Source organism: Aythya fuligula, chromosome 5, assembly GCF_009819795.1.
Source record: "Aythya fuligula isolate bAytFul2 chromosome 5, bAytFul2.pri, whole genome shotgun sequence".
Classification (NCBI taxonomy): domain Eukaryota; kingdom Metazoa; phylum Chordata; class Aves; order Anseriformes; family Anatidae; genus Aythya; species Aythya fuligula.
In genome coordinates this window covers 32,134,032-32,159,137 of record NC_045563.1, presented here as the reverse complement: position 1 = coordinate 32,159,137, position 25,106 = coordinate 32,134,032, and the positions used below count along the sequence as shown (strand labels likewise).

The 25,106-nt window shown below is 61.6% G+C and overlaps 1 protein-coding gene across 1 annotated transcript in view; it reads left to right on the top strand.

The window, feature by feature from the left end:
• Positions 1–6,481: 6,481 nt before the first annotated feature.
• Positions 6,482–25,106, top strand: part of DGKZ (diacylglycerol kinase zeta) — a 39,512-nt gene continuing 20,887 nt past the window's right edge. The window contains exon 1 of the mRNA XM_032189502.1: positions 6,482–6,657. Coding sequence (XP_032045393.1) covers positions 6,482–6,657 — 176 coding nt within the window. The remainder of the gene's footprint in view (positions 6,658–25,106) is intronic.

Here is a 25,106-nt window from a genome sequence, read left to right as displayed (position 1 = left end):
TAAGTGCCAGTTTCCGAGTGTCTCTAAGGTGACACCACGCTCCTGTCGCTCCCCGCAGCCCCCCTCCCCACGCACACGCTCACGCTCGCTTTCTGCTTTGTCTTTTGAGGGCTGCTGCAGGATCGGTGCACAGGCACCTTCCTCGCTGCCAGCCTCTCCCTGCCTCTCCCGCTGCCGCAGGGGACGCCGAGGGACGCGCCTGGCCCTGGTCCCCCCAGCAGGCAGCCCGGGCTCTCCTTCACTCCTGGTCTCTCTCCTGAGACCCCTTTCCCCACCGGCACCGCGCTCCCCTGCTGCCCTGGCACCTCGGAGCCGCAGCACCGACGTCGGCAGGTTTCTGCCCGCCATTCCTCCGCTTCGCTGAGGCAGGGCAGGGAGGCAGACGGAGGCTGAGCCCCTCAAAGTGCTGCCCAGAGGCCGAAAGAAAGCACGGCGAAAAGTTGGACGGCGGCTCCGCTACTTTTCCCCTGAGATTGTGCTCCCCCGGGGAGCGAAGCCTCACCGGCATCCACCCGAGGCCCTGGGGAGACCGAGCCGAGCGCAGCTCCCTGCCTGGAGAAGCGTCTTGCCCCAGCATGGCAGAAGGTCCCGGGAGCTGGAGAGACCTCACCCCGGCCAGGGGTGACGGCCAGGGGGCCAGGGGGGCTGCGGCGAGCCCCCTGGGAGCAGCGGGTGCAGAGAGCAGCGGGCGAGAGCGAAGCCTGGGCCTCCGCGGCGTGGACCCGGCTTGGGAGGAGATGCGAGGGGCCGTGGCGGTGGCGGAGGTGGAGGAGCAGTTCCTGCACGTGGCCATCAGAAAGCAGGTGTCCTACAGGTAGGAGCCCCTGGGATGGGCTGGGGCGGAGGGGTGCCGCGGGACCTGACCCGGGTTTCTCGCTGCATCGGGGTCAGGGCTGGCTCTTGGGGGTGGCCACTGGTAGCTGCCCGCTCGAGACGTCCTGCATCGCTGTGCCCTGGTTGTTCCCGAGCAGACGAGCCCTGTAGGATCCTCCTGGGGGTCTTCCTGCCCCGCTGAGCCATGCCATGCCACCCCATCCCACTGCCCTGTCCACGCATGGGGACATGGGGACCTCCCAGCTGGGAGCAGGGATGCGGAGGTGAAGGGGCTGAGGCTGAAAAGCCTGCGGGGGCTCTTTGCAGCGAGGGGAGGATCTGTGCTGGCTCTCGGCGTGACTTTTCTGCTTGTGGCTCCCCCAGCACGGCTGCAGCCCAGCAGAGCTGCTGCGGATGAAGCGTGCCCCTGGGCAGCGCGTCCTGCGGTGCTCATACAGTGCCTGCTGCGGGGATTTGGGGCCGCGGGGTGCAGAGCTGTGCTGGGAGGGAGGTTTCTTGCGCTTTGGGACACACTCAGTCACCTCCTGGCTCGGCTCCCAAGCGTGCAGCAGCCCTTCTCCCCCCTTGCAAGGGCTGCCGTGCAAACTGGGAGCGAGTTGCTCTCTAATACTGCGGTAATGGGAACTAATGGGAAACCGAATTAGTGCCTGCAGAGCAGGAGGGGCCCCGGGCTGACTCATCCCAGGCACTTGTTATTCCTGCAGTGGGTGGCGAGCGGGAGCAGGGGCGGCAGAGCCCGTACCAAATTAGTGCCTGGCTGTGGGAGCTGGGGCTGGGGCAGCGCTCCTGGCCCCACTTTGGTGCCTGGGACTGCTCCATGAGGCGCCCAGCAGACCGGGGAGGGCTCTGCCCCGCTGTGATGCCAAGGAAGAGAGATGGATGGATGTGCAGAGCGCAGCAGCCGAGCAGGATTTTCTTCTCCTCGCTGTCTTCCTCCAGATGTGCGCCGTGCGCTCTGCGAGCGGATTAGCCAGCTGCAATTATCCAGCCTCCCCAGGGGAGGAAGGGAACATCTTGCAACCTAATTTGATCAGCCTGAATTCGCTCCAGAATTGTCCGGTGTTGCAGGGGACTGTTTACATCCTGCTGCTCCCACCCCGGCCACCCCACACACGCGGCTCTGCTCATCCTCTCCGACCCGCGCTGCCCTTCCCCAAAACACTTCTGTCCTCCCGTCCCCCCACAGTGGGGCTCCTTGGGGTGTTCCTGGGTGGAGGGCACCCGCAGCTACCTGCTGCCCCGTGCCAGGGAGGAGGCTGAGCTGCTGCCCCGACCATCCAGTTCAAGGCAGCAGGGCAAAGGGAAGAGAAAACGGGAGAGGAAGTATCTGGAGGTGAAAATCTGCTTGTGCCGCCCACACGGGGCTGGGACCAGCTGCTCCTGGTTCCTGTGCCAGGTGGGGGGCAGGCGGGGGCAGAGCTGCTGCCCGGAGCAGCTGGTGCCCAGAACTGGGCTGACCTGGCACGGGGGGGTGGCAGAAACCCCCTCACCACACCGCCACATGGAGCCAAAGGCACTTCCTGACCCCGTTTTGGAGTTTGGGGGCCCTGCTCCGAGGGCCATGGTCATCATCGGTGTCCTCAATGTCAAGCGAAGGTGGGAGGCCCCAGCTCTCCTGCTGCCAGGCTGCCTGCTCCTGCTGGGACTCATTAGTCATCACGAGGGGCAGGCGGCGTTAGCCACTATATAAAGGGTTTGAAATGAGCAGAAATGATATTAAGCCTATGGAAATAACGTTCCTTCCAGAAATAGCTGCCGTGGTGTACGGAGGCGCCTTGGGCGGGTGGAACAGAGCTCAGCACTCAGGTTATATTTAGGGCTTTGAGTAGCAGTTCCGTGCCAAGCTTATTAATGATGCTGGCTTGTGCACCGGCTTTGCAGATTCTGGGACAATTTCGCCCGGAGGGAGGTGCCTCTGCGGCGCCAGGAGGGCCCCGTGCTCCCTGTCACCGCTGCAAGCCCAGGACAAGTGCCGGGATTTGTGCCTCGCTGCCAGCATTGCTGGGCCAAGGAGCTCGGTCAGAGTCCCGTGTCACACCAGCTCCTGCTCCAGGTGTCCCCGTGGTGCTGTGGCAGCGGGGCAGGAGCATCTCCAGCTCGCAGAGCGGGTACAGCCCGGGGCAGCTCCAGCCAGGCAGCTCCTTTGGCCCCGGGCAATGCCCCGCAGCACCCCACAGCTCAACACTTGCACAGCGCAGCAGCTCAGGGCTCTCTCTCATCTTTCTGCCTCGCTTTGGGGTGAGGCTTGCAGCAATGGCCTTCTGTCGGCAGCGCTGCGCCCAGCAGCACAGCCCGTGGGGGTGTTTATGCAGAAAGGAAACCACAGCGCACAGCACTCGCTGCACGGGCCACACGCATGGGGCAAGGAGCGTGCCGGGAGCCAGACCTCTGCTCTCCTGCTCCCAGCCCCGGCTCCTGCCACCTCGGTGGGGCAGCAGTGCCTGGCACAGGCACCCCGTGGTGGTCAGAAAAGGGGGCTGCAGTACCCCCCTGTGCCCCCCAGCCCAGCCTTTTGCACCCCACGGAGCAAAGCAGGGATGTGGGGTGCCCCAGCTGCTCGGCACGTGGGTGGCTAGGATGCGCCAACATCTCACAGGCTGTTCTGTGCCGGGGAGCTAAATATAACCCAGAGCGGAGCAGAGGGGCTTTGTAATGTAAATAGCAAGGGAGGGCGAGCTTGGACACCCCGGGCAGGGCAGGGCAGAGGGGAGAGGAGGGTGGGCTTGTTCCAGCCATGGTGTGGGTACACGATAGGGTTCCCCAGTGCTGTCTTCCAGGTGGACAGGGTGTCAGTCCCTGCATGGGGACAGCAGAAATGGGGATTTCTGAGCACCCTGGGAGCAGAGGGTGCACAGCACCCCCGTCCCAGCTGGGCAGTGCTGGGGCTGGGAGAACGGCTGGGCTGCGAGGGGAGAGGGGCGGCAAGGCTGCCTCCTTCCCGCAGCCTGAATCCTCTCTGCTGCCCCGTTAATCGCGTTAGCCAGGCTGTGCCGAGCAGCGTAATCAAATTCCCATTCATCCCCACCAAGACGAGCCTGCTCTGCCTTGACAGAGACATCTGTCTCTGCGTCCCTCCATGCAGCTGGGGGAGGAGGTGGCTGGCACCCTGGGCACGGCCGGGGGGATGCTGGCAGCGCTGGCAAACCCTACGGAGCAGGCAGCTCCTTGCAGACCTGGGTAGGGGGTGACAAGAAGGTGTAGGGCAGACCCAACCCCAGCCACATGCCCTGCCTCACACCGCTCAGGGACAGTGGGGATGCTCCTGCCCCCCCCCAGCAATGCTTCCCTGCCCGCTGGTCTCCTAACCACCAACAAACAGAACTGGATCTTTTTTTCGTTTTGGTTTTGCATGGAGGGAAGGACAAACAGACACAGAGCAGGTCCTGGGGCAGGGAGGGACGTTGTGACCCCAGGGCAGATTATCAGATTCCTTCCTGGGAAGTGCAGATTTGCATGTGTGCATATGCAAAGCGTCACGATACTCCTCGAGACAGCGGGTTCGTGTGGGCAGAGCAGGATGGTGAGGGATGAACAATGGGGGCCTGGGTTCCTGCACCGCTTCCCATGAGGCATCTTCCTGCACCCAAAACCCACAAAGAGGGGCTGGCACGACCTCCTCCAGCCCAGGCAGGGGCACGGCGGCTGGAGCACTGTGACCACGGGTGCGGTGTGCTGCTTCTCCCAGTGCCCCTGGGTACAGGGCTGGACGTTAGCGCCGCAGCATGAGACGTTGAAAGGGAAATGTCTGCGGGCAGAGCGCGGACGGGACCAAGCCCTCATCACATGCAAAGCGGCAGAGCCCACGAGCCACTTTGGTGGCAGCTGCGGTGACAGAGCCGCTCCCCTCCCTCTGCAAGGTTTCTGAGCTGGAGCAGGGCGTTCGGGACCTGCCTTTTCCACCCCGTGCACGTTAACCGGTGAAGTGGGCTGTGCTCGGTTTCAGAGCTAGCTGAGCGAGATCAAGGCCTTTCGATGCCTTTTGTTGCTTTTAACCCCTTCTGATGATGCAGTCTAACAGAATACCGTGCACCCTTTAGAAATACCTTCCCCAGGAAGCGGCTCTGCTTGGTTGCCTTTCCCCAGCTCCATGGAAGCTCCCCATGGGCACCCTCCTGGTGCAAAGGCCTGGAGGCAGAGCACTCCGGGCAGAGCCTGGCTGCACAGAGCTGAGCTTTCTGCAGCTGGGGACGTGCCAGGCCTCCATGCTGCGCCCCGCAGACGCGGCCCAGGCGATGGATTATGAACTGGAGGCAGCTTCTTCACCTTCTGGAGGCCGGGCCTTCAGTTTTGGTGCCCGTACCCGCTTCTCCCGGCCGCTTCCCCTCCCCAGCGCCCGGCACAGGGTGAGCAGGGACGGAGGACGTCCGGAGAGCCGCCGTCCGGCCGCGGCCTCGCGAGGCTCCTCCAGAGGAGAGCTCGCCCCAGGACGCGGGCTGCGGGGGGAAGAGCGCGGCGCCGCAATGACAGCCGCCCTCGCACTTCCAGGAAGTGCAGAGAGAGAGGAACCAGGTGGAGGGTGCAAACAAAGCCGGGGCCCACGCCACCGCGACCGGGCGGCGGAGCCCTGCCAGGGACCTGCCCTCGGGATGACTCCGGAAAACAGCCGCCGGGGGAGGAAGAGCGAGAGTGAAGCCTGGGCCGGCTGAGCAGCACCCGCTCGTGCTGCGGCAGATGTGGCGGCACCGCTCATGGGACGTTCCCCAGAGCCCCGCAGGGGCCACCAGCATGAGGTACCCGCCGAGACGGTGTCCTGGGGGGCTGAGCGCTGGCACCCCACGCTTTGGGGAGGGGGAGAGGTTCCTCTGGGCTCTCCTGGCTCCTCGCCCGCAGCCCCCTCCACTTCTCCCGGTGCAGCCTCGCCAGCAGGGATGCTGGTGGGCCGCATGCGTGGACGCTGCTGACGTGAGCCCATTGCCTTCCCCCTGGGAGCAGGGGTGATTTGAAGCCCCCAGCTGCACCCTGCATGCTCTCCCATCAGGGTTCCTGCTTGAGGAACGGAGCAGCGTGGGGCTGGGGGCTCAGCGCGCCCCGCACCGTGCTGGCAGCAGGGGCCTCACCCCGGCAGACCCCCAGGAGCTGAGTTTCGGTGCGGGCTCCGTGCCCCGCTCACCACCAGCTCCATGGCTCATTTGCCATGCAAAGGAGGACCGAGGGCTGCCCTCGCCACCTGGCACAGGAGAGACGAAGGCGCCCTGCGCCTGCGGACACTGCCCCGTCCCCTATCCCCTATCCCCATGCCACGGGGCTGGGGCCAGCGGGCGAACAATGGGAGGACGCGGGAGGCTCCGGGGCCTCTTCCCGAGCGCGGGGGCGGCGGCGGGGCCGGCACTCGGCTTCCTGAGCCGGGACGGGACGGGGGAGGGCTGCGGGGCCTGGCTGCCCCCCGGTGCTGCTGGCACCCGGTGCCGGTGCCCGGTGCCCGGTGCCGGGGGGCAGCAGGGGGCGCTGGCGGCCCGGCCGTGCCCCCGGTACTTCCTGCCCTGCTCCGGGCGCGGCGGGGCGGGTGGCAGCGCCGCCTCCTTTTCTCTTTCCCTCCCTCCTTTCCCTTTCCCTGCCCTCCTCCTCCTCCTCCGTCCCTCCCCTCGCATGGAGCCGCGGCGCGGGGCTGCGGGCCGGTAGCGGCGGCTCCGAGCCCCCCAGCCCGGCCATGGAGGCGGCCGGGCCCCCTCCTCCCGGCGGCTCGCCTTCCTCCTCCTCCTCCTCCTCCTCCTCCGCCGCCGCCGCCGGGGCATCGGGAGGTGCCGAGCCCGAGCGGGGGCCGCCGCCGCCCGGCCGCCGGCACAGCAACAAGCGCTTCACCGGCCTCAAGCTCTTCGGGCGCAGGTGAGCAGCGGCCCCCGGGGTCGGGAGGGGGCTCCCGAGGGGTACGGGGGGCACAGGGGGCACGGGGGGCAGCCCCCGAGGTGCTGCAGCCCCGCTGTGCACGGAGCTGGCCGCCGCCACCGGGGCTGGGCACCTGCCCCCGGGTGCGCGGTGAGCCCCGGGTGCACCCCACGGAGGGTGGCCGAGGTGGGCAGCAGCTTTTGGGCTCTGCTGGAGGATCTCCAGGCAGCCTCTGTCTGCTCCCAGGAGTTTTGGGCAGCCGTCTGCGTCTCGCTGTCAAGGCACCGGGTCCCCCAGAGGTGCTGGCCCGAAGGAGGCGGCTGGCCGAGGTGTGCCGAAGCCGCCCGAGGGTGTGGGACTCGTGGGGATGGAGGAAGATGAGTTTGCGTTTTTCTCCTTGCAAACTGTTGGCATGAGGAATGGGAAGTTGGGAAGCATTGCCCTCGCTGACCCCAGCCTCCTTCCTGGAGTAGTCAGAGCCTCGTGTCTGGAGGATTTGTTTCCATGCTCCCAGCACCGCTCTGTCCCCATCCCCGTGCACGTGCTTTGTGCTCCAGCTATGATTTCGGCAGTCCTGCAGCAGTGAGGCCATGGCCGTGCGAGTCCTGTGCTGCTCCCAGGGGGCTCGGGGACATCAGCTGCCCCACTCCAGGCTTGCTCACACACCCTGACCAGGTGTCCTCAAGGTACATGCCACCGCTTCCTCCCCAGGGTCCTGGCACTCACCTGATTTTTGGGATGCTCGAGCCATGTAAGTGAAGTGACCCTGCACATCCAGAGGTGTGTAAAAACAAGGTTAGTTTAGGTACGAAGGGACCTCTGGAGGCCATCTAGTCCAACCTGCCCCAGCCGTCTCAGTGGCCTTCTGCTGACTTGCAGCATCTTTTTGTACAGGGGGTGGAAGCACTGGGCAGTGCTCCCAGCGCGGTCTCACAGGCCCTATACAGAGGGGAAGGGCCCTGCTGCCAGCCTGCACAGCACACCTCACAAAGCCACAGGGGAGCTGGGAGTGAAGGGTTTGCAAGGTCACTCCACCCCAGAGCGAGAGCTGCTTTCCTCTGCTCTGGTTTCAGAGCTCTCGGCAGCGGCCACGTGGAGCTTCTTGCAGTTTCTGTCCTCTCCCCAGTACTAGCGGGTGTCTCTGGCTCCTGGGGGTTCACGTGTCCCTGAGCAAGCCATTATTTCTGAGTACAATGGGGAAATTCTCCACGTGTGGATGGTTTGTGTGGTGCAGATGTGTGGGACGGGCAGGAAACACGGACCTGGCCAGGCCAGCACGCCCTGCAGAGCGCCTTGAGATGCCCCTCGAATTGCTCAGTGCTTGGATACATCTCTTGCTCTTCTTCCACTGGTGGGAGGAACTTGGTTCCCCCTGGATGCCGAATACAGCACTCAGAGCTGTGAAAAGCTGTAGGGGAGGAAGAAGAAATTCCCAAAGGCCGCGAGGAAGGAAGAAACCCCCGCACGCACCTGTGGGTGGGGAGAGTGGGCCGAAGGCGTGGAGGAGAATTGGCTGGGAGCTGCCGAATTCGTGCCCACCTCAACAGCAGAGCAGAAGGTGGCACCGAGTTCCACTTCGTCAGAGGGAACTGCGGGGTAAGGTGCTTATTCTCCTTTGTTTTGGAGAAGTACAGTCAGTACTCATCCGTGAAACGCTTTCGAACAGCGATTGGTGAAGAAACTTGCACCCCCTTGGATTCTGGAGCTCAGCCAGAGCCTGTTTGGCCAGGAAAAAAAGTGGAAAGGAAACTTTGCGCAGGGAGATGAAGCCTTGCATCTGGAGAGCTCTGGCTGCGAGGAGAGAGGTCTCCTGAGCTGGGCACACGCTGCTTGGCTCTTCGGTTCCTCTGAGGCCGTCGGTCGCTCAGGCCAGTCGCAGTAACAGCAGGAGCACACCCTCAGAGGAGGATCCAAGAAACAGGAGAGTGCAGCAGCACCAAATGCTTCTTGCCTCCTCTGACACCCCCGGAGCCCATCTGTCCTCGGGGCTGGCGTGCAGGGCTTCGTGGGCATCTCGCTGCAGATGGATCCCGAGAGGTTTTTAAGCAAAAGAGGAGTGAGACCCTGAGTTTGCCCTGAAGCTACGGCACATTAGCCTCCTGGGTGCTGCAACGGGCTTATTTCTGTACCTTGTAATTGCCTTAAAGGAGGGTGGAGTAATTGGCTCCCGAGCTGACAGAGACAAGTGCACAATACGTGCATCCGGGCCACAGATGGGTAATTCTTTTAATTGGGCTGATAAAGAGATTGGAGCTGATCAGATAATAGGTGGTTAGGATTAAATTTCCTTCCGAGGTGCCCTGTTTCTTGTGGTGTAAGTGAACAGCGTGGTGTACCCCTTCCAGCTGTGAAGGGGAGGGAGGACCGTGCGAGTGCTGGGGGGACGACCCCCACTCCTGCTCTGCCCCGTGCTGGAGAGCGGAGCCACTCACGTGGATCTCCCCAAAGGGTTTGGGACCCTCACCGTGTTCCCCTCCAGCATGATGGAGAGGTTTGGTGCAGCGGGGCCGCCAGCAGCACAGCCCGCAGGCGCAGCCCCACAGGGAGGGGAGCGTGGGACTGCAGCTGGGAGCTGAAAGCCGGGGGGGGTGCGTGCCATCGCAGGGGAAGGTCTGTGGGTGGCACAGCGTGCGGGTAAACGGCACTCGAGAAACTGAGCTGAGCGCTCGCCTACACCTTTCTGGGACGCCGCTCGTCTCTCTGCTCAATGCTGACGCCCGTGTGAAAGCCGGGGGAGAAGCGCCCGGGGGAGCTCTGGCTGCCCTCCTGCCTTCCCCCTGCCCACCGTGCTGGTGGCACCTCCGTGTCCCCTTGAACTCGCCGTCCCCTTTCCTCTGAGCTGCCTGAGCGGCGAGCCCGCACCCCAGAGCAGCGGCTGCGGGACGCAGGGCCTTGTGTGCGCTTTCCCCTCGCGCAGCCGTGGGGTAAATCCCAGGTGCTGCGAGGGAGAAGCAGGCGGCTGTGGCAGCGGCAAGGTTGGCGAGCTTTAAAATCAGCACGCCGCCAGGGCCGGGGCAGAGCTTACCTCGGGACAGGCTTTTTCACCCAGCGCCTCGCTGCCAACTAGCTGTTGAGCAAGCGAGAGGATGCCTCCTCCTCCTCCGCACATGCAGATCTCCATCTGCCTGCGGAGCCTCCAGCTCCCCGCTCCTGCAGCCTCGTGCTGCTCGCAGGTGACGGGCGGGCGGGGGGCTCCGCAGCTCTCCGGCACCGAGGTGAGCTCCAGCCGCCCTGCAGAGCGCAGTGTGCCGGGGCTGGAGAAGGTGGCAGGAGCCCTAATCTGATTAGGAGCTGGCGTGGGCCTTCCCTGAAAGCGTGTCCTCTCGTCGAGGGGCTGAGGGATGGGGTGGTGAGAGGACAGTGGGGCTGTAACTTCGGTAACTTCCAGCTCCGCTCTCCTTGGAGCTCTGGTTTCTTTTCCCCAGGTGACCCCCTGAGCTGAAGCTCATGAGGTAGCTCTCAGCCCCGCTCTTGCTCGGTGCCATGAACGGGTGCTGGCTTCGAGGTGCTGAGCTCAGAAGCAGAGCTAAGGCTGCAGACTGATGCTCGGGATCATAAACCCTGCTTTTCAGAGAGGCTGGGGGCTGGCGGGAGCTGAGGCGCTTCTGCAAGAGGCTTTTTGATGTCGGCTCGGATGCAGGACCTGCTTGGGGTCATGGGCAGGGTGTGGAAATACCGAAACCTGTCCTGCTGGTTCTGGGGCTGGCACCAGGCTCTGCAGGAATAAGTGCCTCTGTCTTGGTGATCCGGAGCACGGGAGCTTTCCCCGGGCCAGCTCTCCAGCATTGCAAAAGCACACAGTGCCCTTTCCTCGTGTTTCTGTCGAAACTCTCAGCCATGGCAGCAGCTGCAGTCGCCGTCTGGGAGCCGGGAACAAGAGAGGCTTTTCTCTTATCCACGTCAGGGCGTTAGGCAGGTGGTGAAACTCCACCAGGGCACGCAGCGAGGCCACCAGGTGAGCTGTGTACGGACACGGAGCCCTCTGTCCTGCATCGGGCGCGTGGGGCACCCAGCCTCGCTCTCCTCCAGCCCACGATTCAGGCCCTGCTGCCTGGAGGGGATGACTTTGTAGTGAGCAGCCAGCCCTGCCCTCACCACGCAGGGGACGGGTGTTTCCTGCTGGCTCAGAGGATGTCTTCTGCTATCCCAGACGGTGCCGGGCCTCCTGCCTGCCGGGCAGGTCGTGCTGGCTGCAGTTTCTCGCTCCGTGCCTGGGAACAGCCCACCCCACCCCAGCTTTGTCCATCTCACGGCTTCCCCCAGTGATCCAGGACTTGGGGAGCTGAGCTGAGCATCTCTGCTCCCTGAGGAGCCCTTCTGACCCGGCAGGGACCGGCAGTGGCAGGGGCCAGGGCAGGTACGTGGCAGTGGGTGGGGGGACGGCACCTGGCTGTTCACCTCGCCCCATCTCCCTCCCCGTGCTTGCTAGCTGCAGCTTTGTGGGGCAGGAGTGGTCTCAGGCTCCAAAATACACTGTGGCTTTGCAGCAAGTCACGTGGGCCCGCTGGTTTTCTGTCCCAGGAAGTCAGAGAAGCTAACAAAAAGGCTCGTTGCGAAGGGTTTTCCCCTGGTTTTGGCGCTGCTCGGCTCCCACAGGAAACGTGGGTGCCGGTGCAGCCCGGCTCGCTTGTCGCTGGCAGCCCAGGTGTGGGTCTGGGGCAGAGTCCGCGGGGAGCCTCCTCCCTGCCTGCTTCCCAGCCCCTGGGCTCCCACTGCAGTCCGGGCAGGGCTCGACAGCATGGGGAGGATGAAAATTCATGGGGCAGGAGCATCCAGACCTGACGGGGGCTGGTCCCGAGCTGCTGGCACAGCCTGCAGCCAGCCTGGCCTTGCGGAGAGGCAGTGGGGGCCGTGCAGCATCCATGTGCCGGCCCCTCCATGCGAAAGTTCCCCCTCCATCAGATTATCCCTATCTCCTCCTGCCTCGCTGGCCCTGGCCTCGGCCGGGAGCCGCTCAGATTCAGCACTAAGCCTCTTACTGCAAAAAACCCGAGGTCACCACGCAAGGGAGCATCGCCTGGGGTGGGGAGCGCTGCCTGCGGGCAGCTGAAGTGTGGTGGGGGGTGTTCTCCGCAGGGATTTCGTGCCCGTGAGAGGCTGGCAGATGGGGAGATTAAGCAGCGGATCTGCTGGCAGGGGCCCCGTGTGCCTGCTGTGGAGCTGGAGCCATCCCGTGGGATGGGGATGGGGCGGCCACCAGGGTAGGGGACAGCCTGGGGGAGGTGAAGTGGGGGGGCTGGGCTCCGTGTGGGGAACAGCGGGGTCCCTTCAGTGATGGATTCACTGATGTGGGAGGTTTTCTGAGGGCTGTCCGCCGAGGAGTGTGTCCTGCTGAAGGCGCACACCGCTCTGACCTCCTTAAAGCTGTGGCTGTTGCAAATTTGGCTGCGGAGGGTGCACCGCGAGACCGAGGTCAGAGCCATCCGGCCAGGCAGAGCTCTGCAGCCACCGCTGCCGCGGTTGTGTGCATGCCTGGCCCTGCTCAGCACCTCCCCACGAAGGGGAAGGGGGACACGGAGCCAGCAGGAACAGGAGCTGCCTCGTCAGAGACCACCAGCAAGGGTCCCCTGGCTCTTCACATCACCCGCCGGCCAGTTTTGCTGTCCCCTGGCTGCCAGAGGAAGCAGAGGTGGTGGCAGAAAGGGTCGGAGGGGTCTGAACGCCCTGCTCCTCCGTGCCGGGTCTCAGACCGCTTGGCCCCTGGCTGGTGGCAGCTCGGGGGCTCCCTGTGCTGCTCCCGGCACCTCCTGTCCCTGCCGACACACAGGGGCCGCAGGTTTTGGAGCAGGCACGCTGCTCTGCCCTGTTCTCACAATGCTCCTTCACGTGAGGTTCACCGAGTGCCTTCATAATTCATCTGAAATTCAAATCCGTGCCTGGGCCTGGCAGTCGAGGCAAAGGCTGCCAGGAGCTGGGCTGATGCTGGGGCTGGAGAAAAAGAGGAGAAGGAGGAAGAGGAGGGAGGGAAGCACCTCCAGCCCTCCCGGTGCGAGCAGCGGTTCTTTGGCAGCGGGCTGTGGGTGGCTCTCGCCGTGTTTGTTTTGGCCCTGGGGTTGAGGTGACTCTGGACTGGGCTGGATTCCTGCGTCCCAGCAGCCGGAGCGTGGTGCTGGGTGTTTGCTGCCTGACTGCAAGGCCTCTGTGGCTGGCAGCAGGGGAGGTGACACGGGTGCTGCCACCTCGGCTGCAGACCCCGAGGCTGTGGGGAGAGTGTTTGGGGAGGAGGAGGGATGGTGCCGGGGCAGCAGAGTCGCCGGGCGGCCGGAGGCGTTTATGGGGAGGGCTTGCTGACCACTCTCTTTGTGTCCCTAGAATCCACCTGCCCCACAAAGGTGTCTTCCCTTGTCTCCAGGGCAGCCAGCCCGGCCGATGGGGATCCAGGAGGATAAAGCACCGGCCGGCGGTGTATAAGTATGTGGTATTTTTATTGGCTTGCGCAGGCTGCGCAGTTCCAGCAGCTGCTCCGACGGCGCTGCTCGAGAGCTCTCCTCCCTCCCACCCACGTCTCACCCCGCGTCACCCTCTTGTGTCTGCACTAACTAAGGCCACCAAAAGCCAGGCTGCTGCCTGCTGCGTGTGTCGCTAACCTTGTGCTAGAGGGCAGCTCGCTGCCGGACCTCCCTCTGCTAATGTGGCGGCCCCGTCCTGCTGTGTTTGGGTTGAAGGCATGCCAAGGGCTTCCTCCTCCATGGCCTGGCTGTCGTGGGCATGAGGGCTGTGGCACCCGGCCCCTGTGCAAGCTGAGCACTTTAAAGACCTGAAATGGCAGCACACAGAGGGTGGTTTACCGGAATGGTGAAGCAGCCTGGTGTTCAGCTGGGCTGAGCATGCCAGCCGTAGTGGGAAACCAGGGCCTGGGGGTAAACATGACTGCAGGGGGCTAACACCTGGACTAACCGTGCTGCTGGGGGCTCAGGAGTGTTCCCAAGGAGGTGTGGAGACAGCAGCAGGTCCTGATCATGGGCTCCTTACACCAAAGCCCTTGTGGAGCAGCACATCAGCCTGGTGAGGCCTCGGCTGCCTTGCTTCTTGCCGTGTGTTACACGGCTCCTCGGGGTGTCACCCACCCACACAACGTCCCAGACCTCTCCGGGTTTCCTGCTCGTCACCCAGCGCGCTCTCTCTGATCGCAGCGGTCTCCAGCTCACCAGACCTTACAGATACACAAGTCTCGTGCCTCGGTGCCGCCTGGGAGCCCCGTGGGTGGAGGTGCTGCGGGTGACAGCAGCGTGCCTGTCGGGTAGCTCTGCACGCTGCAGGCGGATGGGGTTTGGAGAGGCCCAGAGTGCTGCGGGTTGAACACCAGAGGGCATGGTCGCTCTTCTGTGCTGCGCGCTGGAGGGATGCCGGGGAGGGAAGAGCTCCCCAGACAGTGCCAGCACTTTCCTTGGGGCTTGCTGGGGCTGGGTGCCATGGGATGGCCCTCCCGTGGGCCTGGTCTCCTTGCTTCTGATGGTTTTTCTCTCCCCCTTTGTACAAGGGAGCTGACAGAGCACCTCTTGTGCGGCCCACGCGGTGCCTCCCTTCTCGTAGGGTTAAGGGCAGTGCTGGAGTGCATGAGGAGCAGAGAAAGGGTGAGCAGAGCAGTGCAGCCCTGCCCTACCTGCCTGAGGTGACGTGTTAGCCCCTGTCCCGAAGGGCAAATCTTCACCTAGGATCTGCTCCACAAAGCAGAGCGCAGCGGGAGAGCCCCTCAGAGTGCAGCAAGTGGCAGACCAAGGGATAGGGGGTGAGGGAACAGAAGAGAAGGAAGCACATGAGGGCAGATAGGCAGAAGGCAATCAGAGCAAAAAGCGCGGAGGAAAAAAAATCAACTTGTCTCCCTGCCCTTCCATTTGTAACGGGGACAAGCTGACCTTTAGCAGAATCAAAAAGTTTAGCAGTGACTCTTTTTAGAGTCACTTCAGTCTGTACCTGAGAGGGGGAGAAAAGAGACTGTGTAACCCACTGCCACAGGGTGAAAAAGACACCAGAGGTTGGATGTGATACCAGCAACAAGGTCACAGCTAAGCCAACAAGCACCCTTTGGGGTGTGAGTCGCAGCTTAGTCACGGGGTCACGGTGACGGCTGGGGACACAGAAGCAGGAGGTGCCTTTCCTGCCCCAGCCTCAGCCCTGTGTGGGGACCTGATTTCTCAGAGGTGCTGAGCCCTGCCCCTGGTTTCGGGCCCTGGTCTTTTCCCCCAGGCACCTGCAGTGACTGGGATGGGGTCCCTTATCCCACGGGAAGCCGGCCACCTTGCTTGGGAAGCTGGTCTCGTGGTTGTATGGGGATCAGTGCTTGTTTGCACTGGATGGCCAGCTAGCCCAATCTCCATTTTAATTTCCTCTTGGATAAATACACCACAAAAACACTCTGCCAGTCCCAGCGAGCAGATCTGAACAGGGATAGCTCAGGGCTCTGCTCCTAGGCCCCTCAGGACACTCTTCTCCCTCAGCTGGGGTTGCAGCCTGTCCCACAGCCACCGGGGCTGTCAGGACACAGGAACCCACTGGTGGCAGCCATCCCTGTCCCTGTCCCTGCGGGGTGTGTGGGCAGAGCTGGAGCTGCAGGCTGCGGGGAGGGAGGAGGAAGGAAGCGGGCCTGGTGCGAGCAGAGGGCAGAGCGTGCCGGCCCGCAGCGCCTGCCGGATTGGAGCGGGGAGAAGGCAGAGCTCGGAACGCAGATGCTTCCTGCTGCCTGCCCCCGTTGTCTCCAGCTGCCTTCCCTGCCAGCAGCCTGCGAGCAGAGCCAAAACAGCCCCAACACGGGGCTGAGGTTTGCCTACATGTCCTCTACCGCCGCCTTGCAGAGGCCGCCGGGTCCACCCGCGTGACAGCGCGGTGGCGGTGGCTCAGCCATGGGGCCTGGCTCCTGTCTGGCTCACGGCTTCCTGTGAGTGGCTTTAGAGATACCCATCGGCAGCGCTGCCGCGGGAAGGCAGCCGGCCCTGCCTGCCTCTGCTGCTCTGGCAGCGCTCTGCGTTGACGTTTTGTTGTTATCGTTTTACCGTCTCCTCTCTGCGGTCCCCGAGGAGCGCCGGGCACGGTCCGAGCGCACGCACGCTCGCGCACAGAAAGAGCTCCGGCTCTAATTTTAGCCGTGACGTACGCGGGGGGAGCGAGCAGCCGGGAGGAGGCCGGGTGTGAAGGGATGAGGTCCCAGCTGCAGGGCCCTGCGGTGACTCACCGCGGCCGCCTGCGTGTCTGCCCGAGCTGGTCACCAGCGCTCGCTTCAGCGCCGGCCGCGGCGGGTGACTCCTTCCTCAGGGCATCTCGGAGCGAGGCAGCTGCTGCCGCTGTCCCTGCACCAGGGCCCCTCGCCACAGCAATAACACGCTCCTGAAGGCCGCCTGCTCCTCAGGCCGTGCAGAACCCTTTATTTTTAACGATGGCCCAAGGAGGTGGGACAGCCGCCCATCCCGTGATCCTCCCCGCGTTGCTTTGAGGGAAGCAGTTGCATCCCACGTTTGCAGAAGTGGTTTGGTTGTGAAAGGCTGAGGAGACATCACCTTGCCGTGTCATCTTCAGGTGCTTGTGCCTGAGGGGGGCACCCTGCTTCAGCACTCACCAGGCACAGCGTGCTCTGCGGGATCAAACCAGGGCTGGTGCTCTGTGGGGTCCAGAGCCGGGTACCGAGGCACGATCCTTTCCCAGAGGCCAGGCAGCTCCCTGCAGGGGTCTCCTGAGCTGGGGTCGGCACAATGTGTCTCCCTGCACCATGAGCGGGCTGGGGGGTGGATTATTAACACACATCATCGGGTTTGGTCCTTGTGCTTCACCAACTGAGAGTGGGGCGCATGGATTTGGGACACAGGATGCTTTTGGGAGGGGGAGAGCCACTTTGAGATGTCCGCAGGCACCGAGGGGGCGAGTGGTGTGGTGCTAGGGGTCCCCGTCTCTTTCTGGGTCCCTTCTGCGTGCGTCTCTCTCGCTCGGGGCAAGCCCGCCCGGGGCTGCTCGCAGAGGAAGTGCAGTTGGTTATTTTAACGAGCGCTGTCAGGGTTTGCAGCGCGGGGAGGAGGCGGAGGGAGCAGCGGAGCGCTCGCTCGCCAAACTAGGACTTGGTCGCAGAGGGCCGGCCCGCCGCTGCTCCTCGGCCGCTGCCGCCCGCTCATCACCTGCAGGGACCTCAGCGCCGCTCCGGATCAGGTCACAGAGGCTTTTCCCCACGCTCTGCCCTCCTTTCCTCTCCTCCTCCCTGTCCCTGTGCTTTCCTGCTTTCATTTGTGCTCGGTGGGGGAAGGGAGGGGACGGGGGACGGGGGACGGAGCCCGTAGCTGGTGGGTTTGGTCTGAGCAGGTGTCCCACCACGCCGGGTAGGGGCAGGGGGGAGCAGAGCCCTGAATCACCCCCAAAACCCTCACCCTGCTGGCTGCTGGAGGCAGGATTGAGCCGCAGCCGTCCCGTGGGCTACGAGCGATCCCTGGGGCTGGCACGGGGGCTCTGGGAAACCCAGCACTGTGGCACTTTGCAGCACTTGGCTGCTGCTTCCCCTGCCAGAGGTGGGTTTCCAGCCGCACGCTCTGCTTGCTGGTAGGCACGGGCTGTGTCCTGCCAGCCTGTGCGGCACGTGGAGGGCAGGGGGGAAGAGCAGGGGGAAAGCTGTGGTGTAGGAGGATAGCTCATGCCAGCTGCTTTGTCCCAGAATAGTTTTTTGGGGGTACAGGGCTGCCTTCTGGGCTCCTGGCATCTCCCCTGGTGCTGGTGGCACCCGCTGCTTTTGCTGGGGGTGGTAGGATGCCCTTCTGCTCCCTGCTGCAGGCTGGTGTCCTGCCGGTCTCTGTGTTTCTGTGCCTGTAGCTGAGGGCCTGAGGCTCCTTCAGGAGGTCTGTGCGTCCCCCTGGCACCGGGCATCACTGCCTGAGCTCTGCATCCCTCACACTGGCGCTTTTTCTCTGTGCTTTTTTCCCTGCCTCTTCCCTCGGGATGCTGCCAGGGTCCCCAGCCCAGGCTGGCTCCGCGCTGGGGAGTTTCCCCCAGCTTCCCACATGCTGGGGAGCCGGGCTCAGGCAGCTGGACTGCCGGGCTGGCCTCCCTTTAAATAGCATCTCCCTCGGGTCCCTCCTCTACGTGAGGCACAGAGCTGTGTATACCGAAGGAGGGGATCAGCTCTGGGGGGGAACAGCAGGCATCTGCTGCAGGAAGCAGAGCCTGGCCCTTCCTGCGCTCCCAAAATTGCCGGTGCCAGCCTGCCCGACCCACCGCTGCTTCGCTGCTCTCCAGAGGGAGTTTTGGAAGATAAGGAGCTTTTTAACATCCGTCCCAGCCCGGGTCAGGGTGATGCTGATGCGACCAAAATAGAAACTGCACGGATTGCTGCTGCCCCATCCCCTGCTCTCGCCTGGCCCCTGTGTGCTGCTGTTGTTTGCTCACCCTCTGCATTTCGTCGTGGATAATTCGCTACCCCAGGCTGCTGGTCCAGACGCTCGGCTCTTGGCACGGCAAACAAACTCAGCAGTGGCTTGTATAAATCAGCGCTGTCCAATTTCTCGATAACCAGGAGGCAGGTTGTTTAGTGTAGTGGCAAATAAACTTGGTAATGTTATGATGGTGGAAAGTTGTCAAGGGATATGAATGCGCAGACTCAGCCCGGGAGCCTCCAAGGAGACAGCTTTAGTTTAAATTAAGACAAAACTCCATCTTCCATGGATTTTGGGAAGGAAATCACATTGTTGTAATGGGAACATTACTCTGAGCCCGAGGGCTGGCAAACTCCTGACTTTATGAAGCATAAGTGGAGGGGCTGAGCTAGCCTGGCAGGAGAGCCTTAAATCAAGCCTGAGGCACGCTGCATATGGCAGCAGGACCACACAGGAGCGGTGCTGAGCACCCTGCTGTGAAACCCTCCCAGTGCTGCGAGCCTTGGGGTGCTGGCTGGGGCTTGGGACTGGAGGAGCAAGGAAGGGGAGGGCTGTGCCATGCCGTGCCCTGAAGGGTTGTGTGTCGCACCAGGGCTCGAGGTTGGCCTGGTTTGTGCTGAGAAGGCAGCGAAGGGGCAGTGGGACCAGAGCTAGGAGAGAGGCAGGATGGAGGTGGGATTATGCCAAGAACTGTAGAAAAAAAAAAGCACGAGGCCCTTCTGCTCCCAGACCCTGCTCTCCCCAGCAAGCCCCACCTTGAGAACATTTTCTCATGAAGGGCCAGGCAGGAGGTGGGACAGCCGGTCCCTTTTGCCTTATTTTGGTCAAGGCCCGGCCAAGCGGTGGGGACTGTGTTCGAATTGCTGCATGGGCTCGGGTAGTTCCTTCAGCATCGCTTTGCCCCTTGGACAAGCTTCCTATGAGAAACTGCAAAGCCGCAGCGTTTCCTTGCTTCCCTGCAGCCGCCCCACGTGAGGCAGCTGCACCACGGGGACATGAGATATAACAGGCTCAGGGCACACAGACACTTATCTCGTGGCCAAAATTGGGCTCCCGTGACACAGTGATGCGAGGTGCTGTGGACAAGATCAGCGTGTGCAGGGACAGGGCTGGGGTGCGTGTTGAGGACTGCTGTAGGAGGGGAGTGCAAGAAGTTGTTCAGTGACTTTTTTCCTTCTGGCAGTTGGGAAACGTGTTGGTGTGTGATGAGACAAGATGGGAACTACTGGGGTCTGACAGACGAGTGTCCTCTTCCCGTTGACAGAGGGAAGCACCGAGGGTCCTGCTTTAACCTACTTGGTGAGCTTGATGGTGGCAGAGTCACCTGACGGAGCTGCCCAAAAGGCTAAAAATGGTGTGGGATTAAAATCAGTGGTGGCTGCCTGCAAAGCCTGGTCTTGTCCTCATGTGTACTGCGCGGTAATCTGCCCGAGGCGGCAGCAGGCAGGAGGGGCACTGACCTGGTGCCCTTTCCCTGAGCCCTCGCTGCCAGCTGGGCTATCTGGGCTGCCCCAAAAAATTCCAGTCTCCTGAAATAAAGCGTGTGGGTGAGTTTTCCATCTGGCCATCCTCTGCAGGGATCCCGTTACCTTTCGGTGCCAGACTTTGTGGGTGTTTAGAGCAGGTCCCTGCGCTGGCACTGCTGCGAGGTCACGGAGCAGAGGCTTGTCGTGTGCGAGCAGGAGGCTGCAGATTTTGCTTTTGCTAGGCCACGTGCTCAGGGTGGGTGATTGGTGGCCTCTGTGCTAGGTCTGCAACCTGTTGCTCTCATCTGCTCTGTGTGTGCAGACCTGGCTGCAGAGTGTCATGATTTGCACAGCACATGCAAGCTTTACAGCACGGGGAGGCCCAGCTGGTGTAGCTGCCTGTCCCTTGTGAGTCAGAGCAGTGCTGGGACCTTCAGTTTTGCCAACCAACATGCTCAGTGACACTGACAGGTTTCTGAGCGAGTCAGCAAAGCCCTCAGGTGGTGCCTGGGGTGACCTGCTCTCAGGTTGTGCTCAGGTAGCCCTGCCAGTAGACCTCAAGACTCCCCTCCGAGTGCTCTACAAGGGCCAAAATGGCATTGTGCTGCCTGGAGGGTCAGCCCTCAGGCTGTGGCAGTACTCTCCTCCTCTGCAGCGTGAGGGTGTCCACAACTCAAGGTGTCCTCGGCCACAGGCCTGCTGTGGTCATGCAGCTCGGGGGCCTGCGAGTGAGGTGCTGTGCATAGGCGGTGGCACTTGTTGCATTACATGAATAAATCTGAAAATAGAAGGCCCATGGTCCACCCTTCACAGCACTTCGAAAGGCTCACGGTTTGGACGGAGCCTTCCTGCCGCTGTGCTAGAGGTATTTTTGGCTGCCTCAGGCCCACGAGCCGTGCCCGGGCGTGCAGCACTGCTCACTCACACGTCAGCTGTGGCGCTGAATGGGAAGGAGGCAGGCTGGTGGTGCTGCTCCATGAGAGCTCCTGCTCTCATTTATGCAGGAGGCAGGCACTACAGTCCCCACCACGATGACTGCCGAGTGCTTGTGCAGCCTGCAGGCGCTCGCTGCTGCTGTCCTGCTCTGGTGCTGGTGGGGAGATGCCTGCCCCTCGCTTCGGGGCCGGCTGAGAGCTCAGCGCGGATTATTCTCAGACCTTTTGGCCCCCGAGGCCCTTGTTCTCACGGCCTTGCCCCCTTCGAGCAGCTTCTGCCTCTGTCTGAGTTGTGTGATGTCGGACAGATTACAGCTGGAATGGAAATTCTGGGCAGAAAGGAACTGCGCAGAGTTTGGGAACTCGCTCGCCTCGCTGTAACCAAAGCCCTGAGGGCTGTACCACATCTTGACCAGCGTGCTCCCTTCCCCATCCAGCACGGGCACCTTTCTCAGCAGGCTTCTCCACGCAGGTCACGCTTCCCAGTGCCTCAGAGGAGCCCAAGGGAGAGGAGAGGCCAGCAGCTGATGTCAGGGAGCAGGGACAAGGGGACGGGGTATCGGCAGAGGCAGCGTGGGGACAGCAGTGTACATGGGAAGGCAGAAAGGACGGGGGAGCGCGAGCTGACGACGGGAAATGAGGCTGAAGGCAAGCTGCAGTGTGTCAGCGGGGCAGGGATAGCAGCAGCTCCCTGGGTGGACTCCCAGGCTTTTGTCCCTTGGTCCCTCCAGTGTCCTGACAGGGAGGAAACAGACAGAAGCCCAGGAGATCTCGGTGTCACACATGGGTGGCTGTTAATAACACGCCTTCGCCGTGGTTGAGCTGTGCAAGTCAACCGTCCTGGCCTGGGGAAGGCAGCCTGTAAGCTGCAGTGGGCTCTGGTTTGCATGCTGCCAGCCCGGGTGCCACAGCAGCAGCCCAGCAGCTGCAGCAAGCCTGGCTTCAGAGACTCAGCCAGGACGGGCCCTCGTCATGGAGCAGGGTGAAACTCGGGCTCGTTTCCCTCACTGTAGCCCGGTGGTTGGAAAAAATGCATTTCCAGCCGACTAAGTAGAGGCTTGCTGAAAGGTCTGGAGGAGCTGATGGCGTTTTTCAAGTCCAGACTTCTCTAAGGCCCAAGGCTTGTCGGTCATGCAGCCAGGAGTGTCCTAAGTGGGGGTTTCTTGCCACCTTTGATGCAAGCCACAGCTGGGAGCATGGAGAGGCAGCCTGGCATCGTTCTCGCTTCTGGGCACTGTCAGGAGGATGCCAGACTGTTGGAGGGGCAGAAGGAATGATAACACAGGAAGGACCAAGCAGATCACGGGCTTGGTCAACATAATACCTAGGGGTTTACTTGAGGCTTCTGGAGCAAAGCAGAGTGATGGACCTGAGCATCAAGAAGCTCTCCATGATATAGGCAGAGCCTGTGCCTTGAGGGATATTGCATGTTTAGATGCAAGAGTCTGCATTTTGGGTTTTGTAGCTAGCATCACCACAGGAGGGATGGCTGCTGGGTGACTGGGGTCTCCATATCAGCTGATCCACTACCTCTGTGTCCAGTCAAGGAACAAGAAGTAAGTTCTTTCTCTTCCATTTCTGCTTGACTTCCAGGAGCATTTAGATCCTGCCCCCAAAGTTAGTTCTGTCCTTACAGTATGAGCTTTCTCTGAGTGCCCAGGGGGGTACTACAGTTCCTCCTCCCTCAGCTCCTGAGGGCAGCACACACCCTGGGATATGTCCCTGCTTTAGCAACATCTCTGCCACCAATGCCAGGCAGGAGCGTGGGAGGCTGAGGAGCTCTGAGAGGTCTGGCTAGAAAAAAAAACTCCCAAAAACTCCGATTGCAGATCTTGAGCAGGCCAGAGTTGATCTCTCCTTCCTTATTCACAGAAGGAGATTGAAACGATAAAAGCTGCTTGTAAGTGGCACTGATATCCTAGTGCATGCAGCAGTGTTTCCTTCCCCTCCCACTCTGCAAATGCCAGACTGCCCCCTTACCTAACAGCCCAGTGATGCAGCCTGCAGAGCTGCAACAAGCACCGGCTGCTCTCTGTCCTGTCTCAGCTGCAAGCAGTCTCTTAAGAGAAGGGAGATCACAGAAATGCTGGTAGTGTTAGGCCAGGAGCATCCAAGACTCAGCTCTCCCTAGGCTCCTCTCCGCCCAGCTCACGGTTCCCCAGCTGCTCTGCACACAGCTTTGGTGGTGCACATCAATCCTGGGCACCCCGTGTGCGCACTCCATCTGCACTGCCAGCAGCAGCTCTCGACACCTTCGAAACACCATTTGGCCCTCAGGCTGGGAGCCAGTTGCAAGCAAAGGGGAGGGATATCTTCACCATCGGATCTGAGCTGCCGCACGGCGCTGGTGTGGGCTGTCAGATGACTGCCCAGCAATAACCTTCACCACTGGTGGCTGAAGCGTGAGTCCATGTGCCACTTTCTGACAGCTCTGAAGATAAAAAGAGCTGTAATCAGCTAGTAACCAAACTTAAATGTCAAGCCAAGGTTGTTCTAGCAAGTTTCCTCATGCGACTGTGGTGCGAAAAGGAAGGAAGCTGTGTTGAGAGATCTTCCTGCCCATAGCAGCAGCTCAGCAAGCACTGCACCAGCTTCATGTCAGTGGGATATCTGGGGCAGAAGAGAGCATCCCTTCAGCTCGTTTGGGATGGAGTTGGACAATTACATCTCCCCCAGTAGTTTAAACCAGTCAAGAAGAGTTTGCTGCAGTTTGCCATACTCAGGCAGTTCTCTCTGGTGTTGTTTTAATGTGTTTCATTTCCTCAGACAATTTTAACACCTGTTGGCGATGATGCAATTTGCTGCACTGTCCCTCAGATGAGAGAGAAACCCACATTGCTCACTGTGATGGAACTGGAGGAATCCTTCCGAGGAGATTGCACTTTGGTTTTGCTTTTGGTTCAGCAGGGCTTTAGCTCCCCTGATGCTGCTCTCTGAACTGCAGATTCCTCTGGAGAGCATCACTGCACTTTTTTCCCTCCTTGTCTGATATTGCTGAGTACAGACATGGCAATGAGACGAGAAACTGAAGAGCAAGCTCCTTTGCATAGCCAGGCTGGATGAGATGGAACCAAGCCTTGCCTTCTGCAAAAATACAAACTCTGCTTTAGACTCCTCTCAAAGAAATGGAGGCATAGTCCAATGTGCCTCTTGCTTGCGGTACAAGCACTGAGCAAAAGCTCCAGAAAATAGCATGTATGTACCATCTTATATGCATACACCAGAAAGGGAAGCTTCTGTCTGAAAAAAATTGCCTTTTTGCATGGATCTCAGGGTGTTGGGTTTGGATCATGGTGTTCTGATGGTCTTCAAGCATTGCTGACCTGCAAGCGAGTACCTAAAAGAGCATGACTAGGGAGGAAGAAAGATGTGAGCACAGCAGATGCTAATCCTAGCGCCGTGGTGGTTGACGTGCTTTGCCCTGGTGAAGGGGAGAGGAGCAGCCTTTTCAGCACAGAAGTTGTTGAGAGTTGTGGGGGTGGCAGCTGGTGTGTGCCTGTGTAATCTCGAGTCCCCTGCCTTTGTAGCAACTGACGATCCAGAAGTTTGCTTCTACCAAGCTGCGGGTGCCAGTGTTTTTTGAGTTACCCTCAAATAAATCCTCTCTGTTTAGAGGCTGAAGACAAGCGGTGGCTGGAGAGCTGGAAGAGAAGCACTAGCTCTGGAGGACAGGAGTGCTGGTGCTAGTCAGCCAGCCTCTCCCACTCAGACATTTGCATGCCAAGCTGAGAGCGCTGAAACCACTGCGGCAGCAGCTTCCATCTGTGGCCCCACGGACAGCTGCCACGTCCTGGCAAGCTGTCAGGCTTGGAGGGCCGGGCAGGGAAAGGTCGAGAGACCTGTTAAAGCTCTTTCCAAAGCGAGAGGGAAGCTTTGAGCAGCACAGATAGGATGTTTTTCCTAGCTTTCCTCTGCTCCGGCTCTCTCCGCCAGACTCCGCTACATGTGCCTGCCCCACTTTGACTTGCCTGACCTTTTTCCTTCTTTCGTGCTTAGTTTCCATTTGCCACAAATTCTGCGGGACTGCTGCTTGTGCTGAGTGCTTACGGCTGGGACACCAAGAGTGCCAGCACCAGGGGAGCAGAAAGCAGGGGGGCAGTGGCCAGGGCTGACCTTGCTGAGAGGTGCTGGGACTTCTGTCCTTCAGGCAGCAGGGCAGGAGCTTGTCCTCAGAGCACTCCAGCAGGTGTTTCTGAGACTCCTTCCCTGTGCTAAGCTGTGAAAATAGATGGAGAGACTGCCGTAAAAAAGAGCTTTGGCTCTGAGCTCGAGGGGAGGGAGAGCCCCGTGGCCCAGCTGCTGGCGGTGGCTTTAGCAGGTGCCGGTCTGAGCCCTGCCACGCATCGCAGCACCCAGCTCCCCGCCGTGTCCCTGCTCCTGCCCCCCGTCCCCGCCATGCCCCACAGATCCGCGGGGAGCCTCTTTAACTCCTGGTTTCTGTGCCAACAGCCACCACCCACCCGCCCGCGATGGAAACCTTTTTTAAGAGGCATTTCGGGAGGAAGGGCTCACCGAGGCCGCGGCATGCCAGCGTGGTGGCCGTGCCCACCAGCAAAGCCCGCCGCCGCTCCCAGGCCGGGCTGCCCTCCGCCTCCTTGGCCCAGCGCCGCCGCGGCTCCAGCACCGTGCCGCTGCCCCTCTCCTGCCTGCCCCTGCCCCGCCGCAGCAGCCCCCGGCGCCGCTCCAGCACCACGCCGCCCTGCCTC